The sequence below is a fragment of the Belonocnema kinseyi genome, chromosome 1, assembly GCF_010883055.1.
Source record: "Belonocnema kinseyi isolate 2016_QV_RU_SX_M_011 chromosome 1, B_treatae_v1, whole genome shotgun sequence".
Taxonomy (NCBI): domain Eukaryota; kingdom Metazoa; phylum Arthropoda; class Insecta; order Hymenoptera; family Cynipidae; genus Belonocnema; species Belonocnema kinseyi.
The window spans coordinates 102,072,886-102,085,297 of NC_046657.1; the positions used below are offsets into that span (position 1 = coordinate 102,072,886).

General features: G+C 25.3%; 1 protein-coding gene across 1 annotated transcript in view; it reads right to left on the reverse strand.

Moving 5' to 3' along the window:
* The window catches only part of LOC117179347 (pre-mRNA-processing factor 40 homolog B), a 48,825-nt gene that overhangs the window by 15,108 nt on the left and 21,305 nt on the right, over positions 1-12,412 (reverse strand). Inside the window, exons 5-6 of the mRNA XM_033371035.1 lie at positions 11,267-11,735; positions 4,319-4,955 (exon numbers count right to left, since the gene is read on the reverse strand). Of these exons, the coding sequence (XP_033226926.1) occupies positions 4,319-4,955; positions 11,267-11,735 (1,106 nt within the window). The remainder of the gene's footprint in view (positions 1-4,318; positions 4,956-11,266; positions 11,736-12,412) is intronic.

Below are 12,412 nucleotides of genomic sequence, written 5' to 3' on the forward strand. Positions count from 1 at the left end.
AGCCGAAATTACTTATGAATTTTTTTAAAACTTGTAAATGTTTCTTCAACTTACTCAACAATTTCACTTACAAATTATATTTTTTTAACTACAACAATTAAAATTGTGACGTTTAAAGTTTCGTTTTGTTATATTTAGTTTTAACATTTAATTTATAATTACTGATTTTAAATCAAGAGTTGAGACAATTCTAAATATGAAGTAATTGTTTTTTTTTCTGAATTGAAAATGTTCAAATTGAATGATTTAAAAATGGAATATTTTAGACTGAAATAATATTTAAAATTTTATAAAAGTCTTTGATCATAAATATATTATTTTGAAGTTAAATTAATATTGAAAATGGTTTATAAACTTTCGATCGGGCCTTTACATTTGCTTAACTAATAAGAGTTTCCAATTGTACCAGTTTAATTTTTAACGTTAAAATCGGGAAATTTAAAAATTGTGAACTAATTCCAAATTTTTTGATAAAAAATTATCGATTTTAAACGCTTCTAAATTTTAATTATTTAAGTCTTAAAAACTGTATTTTAAAATTATTTAATTAAAAATGCACGCTTCAAAATTAAAAATCTAAAATAAAAAATAGTTAAAGTGAAAGATTTTCGAATAACGCATTCTAAACTGAATGATATAATTGAAAAAGATAAAAATTTAACTAATTATTAAAAATAAAAACCGGATTAAATCAAAGTAAGATTTTTTTAAAAAATTTGTAAAATTCCGTGTAAAAAAAAACAAATTCCCGGTCATTTCCCGATTCTGTACTTTGCTACAAAATTTGTATTTTGTGCTAGAATATTAATCTTCCTGGTGACTAATTCACCTCTAGTTGAAAATACAATTCAAAATTAAAATACTTGAATGCAAAATAATGTGTTTTCTTAAAAATTACTCTTTTTGGTAGAAAATTAATCTTTTTGATTGAAAATTTATTTCTTTAATTAAAAATTAAACTAAATTGTTCACCATTTTTTTTATAGACATTTAATCTTTTTGGTTGAAAATTCATTTGTTTGGGTGTAAATTTAACTATTTCGTTAAAAATTTATTTCATTTGGTTGCAATTTTTTTTCTCTAACTGAAAATTAAATTATTCTATTTTTTGTTGAAAGAATTTTTAAGAATTCGAAAATCTATCTATTTTATTGAAAAGTGGTCTTTTTTGGTAAAAGATTCATCTTTTTGGTTAAAAATAAAACAATTTGGTTGAAAGTTAAACTGTAGTTAGAAATTCATGTTTTTTTGTGTGTAAGATTCATCTATTCCAATTAAAGATGCATGGTAAAAATTAAAAATCGGTCAGTATACGTCAGGAATATTAGGATCTTCAAGTGGTGGTTCGATTTTAGGTAAACTTTGAGAAATTATAGTCTTATATAAGAGACTATTGGGGTCTAAAGGATTTTTAAAAACTATCAAAATTAATGCATTAATGTCCATAAATAATTTTTGTTAACCAATACAATAAAAAACAATAACAAATGCACATTGTGTAATTGTTTATTTTAATGTGCAAATATTTTCTATAGACAAATTGCACATTTTGATATTATTTTATGAAAAGGCTTAGTTGATTACGCAACAAAATCATGAAAAAATGGTCGAAATGTTTATTTGTTTACAAAAACTGTTTAAATAATTGTTAAAAGTCGGCTATTTTTGACTAATTGTAATCGCACATTAGTCTCCGTCGTATTTCATTCAAAAGCTATGGATTTTAAGTAGCTAATCATTGCAAATAACGAAAAAATGAGTTTCGTTTTTATTAGTTTCTTTATAACATTAAAAAGCATTTTTTGTTTGTTATTCTCACTGAGAATAATTTTTAGTTAATTATTACTTCGATTTATGTTAGGTTTTATATCATCTAGTGATCTAGGAGTCACCATCAATTTTTTTTTAATTAAAGGTGAAATTATAAGGAATTGAATTTCCTTAAAAAGAAAAGAGAATTTCTGTTCCTTCTTAACAAAAAACTGAATTCATAATTTTTTTTTGGACATTTTTTTGTCAAAATTTGAAAAAAAGTTTCAATTTAAAGCGTATACTTTTATCTATAACACCTAAAATTTTGTAAAAATTCGTTGAATGGTTTCAGAAATATAGATATTTAAAAAAAAATGTGATACCAAAATTCAACATGGCGTAACTCCCGTAATTTTGAAAATTTTCCAAAAATCCTTTGGACCGCAAATGTCTCTTATATAAGACTATAGTTTCTCAAAGTTTACGTAAAATCGAGCAACCACTTGCAGATCCTGATATTCCTGAGGTATTCCTGAGGTGACCCAAATCTAAAATGGAAAATTGTTAAAGTAAAAGATTTTCGAATTACGCATTCTTAACTGAATCAGGGTGTCTAGCGATTCTTAGGAACAAAATTCAAGGTCTTTTTCAGGTTTTCCAGGTCAAGAAATCAAAATTTTCCAGGTCTCCTTTTTTACATCAAATAATGAAATAAACGTTTCTCATATATGTAAAAAATGAGCCATTTCATTTTTTATTGGCCAAAATTTTTTAAAGAAAGCCGAATCGTAAATAAACAAATTCTTAATTTTTTGCGAACATGAGTCGTCTTTCTGAAATATCTAGGAATATTTTTGAATCTTTGTAATGTCTTTGAAATCATTGAAATCTTTGAGAAATATTTTCGCATTTTTCAAAGCTTTTGTAAACTCTTTAAAATTCTTGAAATCTTTGTGAACTATTTCTTTAATCTTTGTTTGCGAAATCTTGTGTGTCTGTTTAAAATCATTGAAGTCTTTGGAAATTTTCTAAAATGTGTTGAAACCTTTTGACATCGCTTAAAATCTTTGAAATTTTTTGAAATTTTTGAAATCTTGTGAAATCCTTATGAATTCTTTAAAGAAATGGTGAAATCTTCTCCAAGTCTTTTGTATTCGTTTGAAATTACTGGAATATTTAAAATCTGTTGAAATCTGATCAAAAATGTTTATATCGTTTAAAATATTTGAAATGTTTTTAAATCTTTGAAATATTTTTGAAATATTACTTTAATCTTTGTTCGTGAAATCTTTTCTGTTTGTTTGAAGTTATTAAAATATTTTCAAATCTTCTCAAATTTGTTCAAACCTTTTAAAATCATTAAAAAATCTTTTGAATGTTTTGAAATCTGATGTCCCCTTGTTGGAATATTTGAAATTCTTGAAATTTCTTGAAATCCTTAAGAATTCTTTAAAATATTTGAGAAATCTTTTGTAATCGTTTGAAATATTTGCGAATTCGTTGGAATTATTTAAATTATTACAAATCTTAGTGAAATCTTTTGATATCTCCTAAGAAATTTTGAAATTGTTTAAAATCTTTGAAATTTTTTGAAATCTTAGAAATGTGGTTCAATACACATTTTTTTAAATCTTTAAACTCTTTTGTAAGTTTTAACATATTTGTGAAATGTTCTACATCTTTAAGGAATTTTTGTGAAAACTTTTTAATTTAGTGTACACGCCTTTTTTGAAAGTTCGAAATCCTTGAAATCTTTGTGAAATATTTTGAAATGTTTATAAAATCTTTCATGAATCGTTGTTTAGAAAATCTTTTGTATTCGTTGAAGACATTGAAATATTTGAAATATTTTGAAATCTCCTAAAATGTTTTAAAACCTCTTGAAATCGTTTCAAATGTTTGAAATCTTTATTGAAATCTGGCGTGCGCGCCTTTTTTAAATCGTTAACATCCGTGAAATATTTATGAAATGTTAAAGATATTTAAAATATTTTGAAATGTTTGAAATATTTTGAAAGGTTTAGAAATATTTTGTAACCTTTTGAAATCTGTTGTTTACTCAAAAACCGAGTGACAAACCCCTCGAAAAATCCGTTGTACGGCCATGACTTATTCTAATTATATTATATTAATGATTCTGTAATAAACAAAAGATAAATTATATCTTGACGAATTAAAAAATGTTCAGCAGCAAGATTTTTTTCTAAACGAGATGTTTCTTTCATAATAGGTTAAAAGATTTAAATTACTCTTCGCATTTAGATCAAATTACTGTTTGAAAAGATGAAGAAAAACAAATGAATAATTAAAATTCAAGCTCCTTGTGAAAAAATCAAGGAGATTTGCGGGTTTTCAAGGTTTTCAAGGTCACTAGACACCCTGTGAATGATATCATAATTGAAAAAAAATCCAAATTTAACTAATTATTAAAAAAAAAAAAAATGGTTGACATCAAAGTTGGCCAGATTTTTCTACAAATTTGTAAAATTCCGAGTGAAAAAATATAATTCCCGGTCATTTACCGGGCCAGCGGCCATCCTGATTAATAATGATTAATTAAAAATTACACTGTGAGATCTGGATCGACTCTTTCTTTTTGGCTTCTTCATCTTCTTTTTCCGACTCCTAATATGATGATGACTACAACTCTCCTCCAACTCGTGCTGATACTCCTTAAAAATTCTCAATCTCTCACTCTCCAGCGAAATCGCCTTAAAATCCACTTCCTCCTCAATTTTCGCCCTCACGTGCTCCCACGACATTTGATAATCCACACCCAGTGTCTTGAGCAAATTCTTGAAACCTGATTCGAGTTTCTTAAACTTTCGCGTCTCCTCTTTCACTCTCTCCTTTTCTCGCGCTTCCGCCTTTTCCAGAAGCGAATTATAGGTGAGCTTGACATTTCCAGCATCCAAGGTTGCCGATTTTCTATCTTCGCAAACGACTGTCGCGAATTCTTCGAAGGTCGTGTTCACCTGGACCTCGAAGTTCCGGTCTTTCAGAATCTCGCGAATTATTTTCTTCTCGTCATGGAACCTGGACTTGAGATCGGCTACGTAGAATTTGAACAGATCGAGAGGAGTCGAGCCTGATTGGCCGAGCATTGCGGAAAATCGGAGATCCGCGGACAACATGGGATAAAGTTCCACCCAAAGAGACATTGATGTTAATTTTCCTTGCTCGTGTAGCTCGTCCAGGAGGCTCTGGAAATTATATCAATGTAATCAGGGTGTCTACTTAAATACTGAAAACAAATGCCCTGACAATTCCAGTTTTTTTTCTCGTTTAATTTTGCAATTCAAATATTTCGCATATTTTAAAACAATCGACTCGACATATGTATACAGTTTTTCCAGTTTATGATAAATAATGTGTTTTTTTTTTAATTTCTATGAATTCAAATAATATTAGAAGATATTCTTAAATATTTGAGCAGGCTCAATTAATTAAATAATTAAATATTACTGATAATTTCTTGAATTTGCCTCTAAAGTCCATGAATTTCAATAATAATTCAAACAAATTTGCATTTTATTTACTTATACAAAAAAATGCAATGCACATTTCAGGTCAATTCCCGGTTTTTTCCCGGTTCGCAACAATTTTTCACGGTCAATGAAATTTAAAAAATGGAACAGTAAAGCTAAAAAAATCTCCACTTGAGGTAATAAAAACTGAGCTGCAAATGAAAGCAATGAAAGTGGAACTGTTAAATTTTGAACTTTTTAAATTGAAATTTAAAAGTTTTTAATTGAAAAATGTTGTACTCAAATGCTCAATAATTTACACGTATAAAATTGAAGGTACTAACATTTTTCAATAAAAAATATAAATCCATGTTATCATTTTCAATGCTCTAAATTAAAAAATCAATCAATGAACTTTAAAATGTTCAAAATTATATAATTTTAAGGAATTTTAAGCTAGAAACATCAAATATTGAAAAATTGGAAAAATTTTGACTGAACACTTCTTAAATTAGAAATTCAATTATTTTCTTTTTAAACAGTTTAAACATCATTAGAAAACTTCAAAATTTTATTTCAAAATCTTGAGAAATCTTGAAGTTGTTTTAAATTGGTTTTAAATTTAAAATTATTTTGGGCATTTTTTCAGAACTTCTACATATCTGTCAAAATGAATTACATTTTTTCTACAATTTTCAGAAAATCCTGCAAATTTTAGAAATTTTTTTTTTTAAATTTGGATGCATAAATAACAATTGAACATTTATTATTTGTAGGCGAAATTTGAGTAATTTTAAGAGATATGCAGAAGTTTTGAAAAGATTCAAACTTAATGCAAAACTTGAAATGATAGCCTAATATAAAACAAAATGTAGATTTGCGCAAATTTTAAACAAAAAAATTAGATTCTTTTCAAACATTGTGAAAAGTTTTAAAAGAATAAAAACATTTTTTTAAAGATTACTCACTTACAAATTAGGCATTTTTCAAATACAACAATTAAAATTGTAACGTTCAAAGTTTAAAGGCTCCTCGAAATTTTAACGATTTCAGGTTTTCTATGTCAAATAATTCAGTTAAAGATTCTTTACTTTTAAATATTTGGGTTCAATTTTGTTGTCTTAAATAAAAATTCAAATATTGCTAAATATTCAATAATTAATTTTTTTTTTAATTAAAAATTTCAAATTGAATGGGTTAACAAGTGAATAATTTAGATTGAAAGAATATTTTTAATTTAATAAAAGCCTTTAATTAAGAATATATTATTATGAAGTTAGTTTTAAGTTGAAAATAGTTTATAAACTTTCAGTCACACGTTCACATTTGTTTAATGACTAAGACTTTCAAATTTAAACCGTTTAAGTTTTAACGTTAAAATCTGAAAATTCTTCAATTTTGAACTGATTTAAAATCATTTTGTCAATACGTTTTTGATCACTTTTTATTACTTAAAGTACAGATAAACTTAAAAAAATATATTGATTTATTAAATAAAATTTTTTTTATCGAAAATTTTCAACATCAAAGGCTTTTATTTTTATTTGTTCACGCCATTAAGAAAGCATTTAAAAATTCTTGAAATTAAACATGTAAGTTTAGAAATAACAATTTGAAATGGACAATTTCTAAAGTAAAAAACTTTTGAATTACGCATTGTAAACTAAATAATAGAATAACAGAAAAACATAACAATTCCACTAATTATGTAAAAACTGTTGAAATCGAATGTGGATAGATTTTTCTTCTACAAATTTGTAAAATTCCCGGTTAAAAAAAAATTCACTGTCATTTCCCGGTTTTCCCGTCTCACAAAATTCCCGGTTTCCCGGTCCAGCGGCCACTCTGACATTTACGTAAAAAAGATCGATTTTGAAATAAATAGCTGAAATTTGAACTAAAACAAATCAGTTTTCAACGAAAAATGGAATAGTTAAATTTTCATTTAAAACAAACAATTAATTGCCGAACATAAAAATCAAATTTATTTGAAATCAAAAAGATGAATTTTCAACTAAAATGATGACTATTTAAATGGAATACTTGACTTGTCCACCAAAATGGTGTCTTTTTACCACCTATATGATTTTTAAAAATAATACATTAATTTTTAACGAAATATTTGAATTATCAACTAGAAAAAGACAAATTTTCAACCAAATAGTTGAATTTTTAACTAAAAATGATCGCTTTTCAACCAAAAATGGAATAGTTTATTTTTAAATAAAAAAGATCAATTTTCAACTGAAATGATCTATTTTTAACTGGAATAGTTGATTTTTTAACCAAAAAGATGATGTTTCAACAAAGAAGGTTAATTTTTACTAAAGAATTGAAGAAAATACATGAATTTTCAATTAAAAAGCTAAATTGTCAACCAACAATGGAATATTTAAATTTTCAGACAAAAATTTAGTTAAAACCATAGAGTAGAATTTTCAACTAAAATGATGTAATTTTTCAATTGGAATAGTTGCATTTTGCGGTGAAAAAGAACTCATTTGCAACAAAAACAAAATTAATTTTCAAAATAATAGTTACATTTTCAAACAATGATGGATTTACAACTAAGATTATGAATCTTCAAACGGAATAGTTTAATTTCAAACCAAAAACTTGAATTTTCAACTAGAAATATGAATCTTTAAGTAGAATCATTAAACTTTCAACAAAACGATTCATTTTCAACCCAAAAGATTCATTTCTACCAAAAAAAGTGAAAATTTTCTACGAAAAAAGATATTTTTTCAACCAAATATTGAATAGTTTCGTTTTCAGTAAAAAAAAATAATAACAATTTTCAAAGACCAAAAAACAAACAAATTCTCAACATAAAAGTTAAAGTTGCAAATGTAAACAGTTAAATTTTGTAATAAAAAACAATACAATTTAACCAAAAAGAACGAATTTTTAACCATGCACTTGAATTTTCAACGGAAATTCAATTTAATATTGCAATGAAACCAAAAAAATGAAGCATGCTGTCGAAGAACTTCCTAGACTTAAAAAAAATGTCTTGAAGATTTAGAAATCATGTACAATATTTTAAATATTTTCAAATCTTCTGAAATATTGAAACACCATTTTTGAATGAAAATATGCACTAACATAACTTTTAAAAAATGTTTTTATTATTATTATATTTACAAAAAAATCGAATTTCTCAATTTTTTATGGATACACTCCTTTTTCAACAGTTGAATTTTTATAAATGAAATATATAATTCATAAAAATTAAAAGTTGAATCTATAACAGTTAAAACATAAATTTACAATTTTCTTCTATTTTTAATTATTGAAAATTCATTCTTTTCGGATAAAAAACACTAAGATAATCCAAAATTATTAGCAGATCCTAAATCTTATTCAAATCATGATTTTTGTTTTAAAAATACAACTTTTCGATTAAAAACGCCAATGTAAATTGACATTGTTTAAAAATTATGAATCTTCTAAAATCCGATGATCGTTGACAAAAACTATAATTTCTAACATAACGAAAAAACAAAATATAATTCGAAATTGTTCAAGCTTGAAAACTTTATTATTCAAAACAAAAATCACCAATTTCGAGGTTAAAATCAACCAAATAACATAAACTTGTTAAAAATTGTAAATCTTCTTTGAAATCTAATCATTTTTGTTTAAAATAATCAATTTCATGTGAAAGACATTAATACAACCTGAAACTGTCAAAAAATTGTAAATATTTTTTAACTTATAATTTTAAAACAAATTAAAAACAGCAATTTCGCAGAAAAATACAAATCTACAAATAATGAACCTTCAAAATCTAAGGATTTTTTTTAATGTCAATTTTCCGTTAAAAAAAGGCTAAAATCGAAAAACGAAAACAGTTTTAAAAAATAGTCTTTTGGTTCAATATTCACTTCTTTGGCTTGAAAATTAGTTATTTTTTTAAAATCGAAAATTAATTTATTTCATGTTTAGTTGAAAATCAATCTTCTTCATTTGAAAATTCAACTGTTTGGTTAAAAAATTCTGTATTTTTTGTGGTAGAAAATTAATCGTCTTGCAGTCTAATTCACCTTTATCCTTAAAAATTCATGTATTTTTTGCAAATTGATCTTTTTTGGCAAAAAAATTAGTCTTTTTGGTTCAAAATTAATTTCTTTGTATTGAAAATTAGTTTTTTTTTTTTTAATTTAAAATTAATTTTGTCAACTGAAAATTTATCTGCTTTATCTTTGGTTGGAAAATTCTATATTTTGTTGAAATTTTTTCTTTTGTGGTAGAAAATTAATTTTTTGGTTCAAAATTAAATTTTTTTAAAATTAAAATTAATTTCTTCAAGTAAAAATTAATAAAAAGTTAGAAACTTTTTTCTATAACCTATAATTAAATCATTCTATTTTTTTGTTGAAAATTTATTTATTTTGTTGAAAATTGTGTTTTTTTAAATAATATTTTTGTTTGAAAATTCATCTGTTGAATTGAAAATTTGTTTCTTATTTTCTAAAAAAAAATCATGTCTTAGGCTGAAAATATAACTGTTATTTTCGTTGAAACTTAATTTTTTTCTAAAAGTTCAACTATTTATGTGGAAGATTCATAATTTTAATTTGAAATTTATCAGTTTGAAAGAATATTAATTTTTTGTAATACAAATTTAACACGTCCATTTTTGAATGAAACTTGATCTTTTTTTGTTCAAAATTCAACTATTAAGTTAAAAACCTGTCTTTCTTAGTTGGAAATTTAACAATTTTTTTGAAAAATCTTCTTTCTTTAGAGAAAATTCAAGTATTTAAGTTAAAAATTCATCATTTTAGTTGAAAATGAATCTTTTTGGTTGGAAATAAAACTTATTTGGTTAAAAGTTAAATTCTTGTTAGAAATTCATCTATTCCAATTGGAGATTACCCATTTTAGTTAAAAATTCATCACTTTGGTTGAAAATCGGTTGATTTTCTTTCTTTTGGATAATTAATTTTTTTACCTTAAAACTTAACTCTTCCATTTTTGGTTACAACTGATTTTTTTATTTCAAAATTCAGCTATTTGGTGGAAAATTTTCCTTTTACAGTTGAAAATTCATTTTTTCATTGAAAATTTATGTCCTTTGTTGAAAAATATACTTTCATGGTACAAAATTAATCTTTTTGTTTGAAAATTTATTTCTCCCATTTAAATTCAAGTATTTTGGTTTAATATTCATCGTTTTAGTCAAAAATTCATATTTGTTGTTTAAAATGAAACTATTCCAGTTGAAGATTCATCTTTTTAGTTGGAAATTCATCAGTTTGGTTAAAAATTAATTTCTTTTAACTGAAAATTGAACTATTCCATTTTTGGTTGAATATTTATCTTTTTCAGTCAAAAATTCAACTACTTGGTTGAAAAACAGTCTTTTTTATCATAAAAATTATTTTATGGGTTGAAAATTCAACTATTTGATTGAAATCTTTTTTTCTATTTAAAATGAATTTTTTTAAATAAAAATGTAGCTATTCAATTTTTGCTAGAAAGTTGATCTTTTCAGTTGAAAATACACATATTTTGTTGAAAGTTCGTCTTTTTTAGTAAAAAATTAATTAGTTTGATAAAAAATTCATACTTTTAGAATGTAAATTCAATTTTTTTATAAAATGCATTTTCATGACTTGAAAACTCAACATGTTAGATAAGATTTGTTTTTTTCGTGAATTGAAAAATTTGTATTGGTTGAAAATTCATATTTTCTAGTTTAATTAAATAGTTTTTTATTTCAAAATTAAAATATTTTTTGGTGGAAATATAAACTATTACAATTTTTGTTGGAAATTAATTTTCTTATCAAAGATTCATCAGTTTGATTGAACATTTATATATTTTGTTTCAAAATCCTTTTTTCTTGGTTGACAATTCTTAATTATGTGTGTGAATTTGGCAACTTTTTTTTCTTCCAGTTTTTCAAATTACCAAATTGACATTGAGGAAAATCGACAACAACAATGCTTTCGAGATTTTCGTGACCTACCTATTGTTTAGAGAATAATAATAATAATAATAATAATTTTAAAAAAATAATTTTTATAATAACTTACGATAAAACCGTCTCGATTCTTCCTCTCCTGTCTTTTTCGCCTCTTCTTCTCCCTCTCTTTTTCCTCCTCCTCGTCCTTTTCCAATTGTCGAATATGATTTTCATAGACCAAAAGCGCATCCTCCTTATCCATCTGCAGAAGATCTGCATCGTCAGCGAAGGCAGAATGCTGCAAAAGCAATGCCTGAGCTTCCTGCCAAGTTGTTCTGTAAGTAACGTCCGTCATGGCGTCTAAAACTTGCGCGAGTCGCTTCGTATTTCGCTTCTTCAGCAGCTTCGCCTCCTCTTTTTCACGCTTCGCCAAATTGAACACCACATCCTCGTAAATATCTCTTCTATCCGAATCGCCCACTGATCTCCAAACCTCCAAATTTCCATACATTTCCTCGCATTTGTAATACTTGGTCGTACTCGACATTCGGTCCGGTTCCAGCAAAAAAGCTTCCAAGTCTTCTTTCGCTTTCTTCAATCTGAAAACCATTACACCGATTTCATCTTTATTTATATCTTCAAACCACTTTCCGATCTTTGATCATTTTTAAATCCACAAAAACTTAATAATAAACATTGAAGGCGGTAGATTTTCAAAATTTAAACAATCCGAATTGAACAATTGAAAACCGTTATAAGTTTATAATTATTCTAGCTACATTCAAAAGAGTTCAAATAAATTGGAAAACATGTTTAAAAATTTTTAAAAATCCATTGATTTCCGTAAAACGGGAATGAATTTAGAAGAATTTATGATGCAAGAGAATAATTCGATAAAATTTATAAAAATTCAAGGTGAATTAAACAAAAATCAGATGAATTTAAAAGAATTTGAAAATATTAAAAAACGTCATTGAATTCATCAATTTAAAAGTAAGCTTAAGGGTGAATGATACGAGGGTAGTTCAATAAGTCCTTAGAATGAAGTATAAAAACAATTTTTTTTGGGTAAATTTTTTTTTATTTTTCAACATAATCTCCTTGGAGCTCTATAAACTTGGTCAATCGCTTTTCAAGTTTTTTTAATCCTTGAGAAAAGTGCGTTTTCGGAAGGTCCTCAAAATAAGCACTTACAGAGACAATGACGTCTTCGTTGTCTGGAAATCTCTGTCCACCGAGCCATTTTTTCAAGTTTGGAAATAAGAAAAAGTCACTG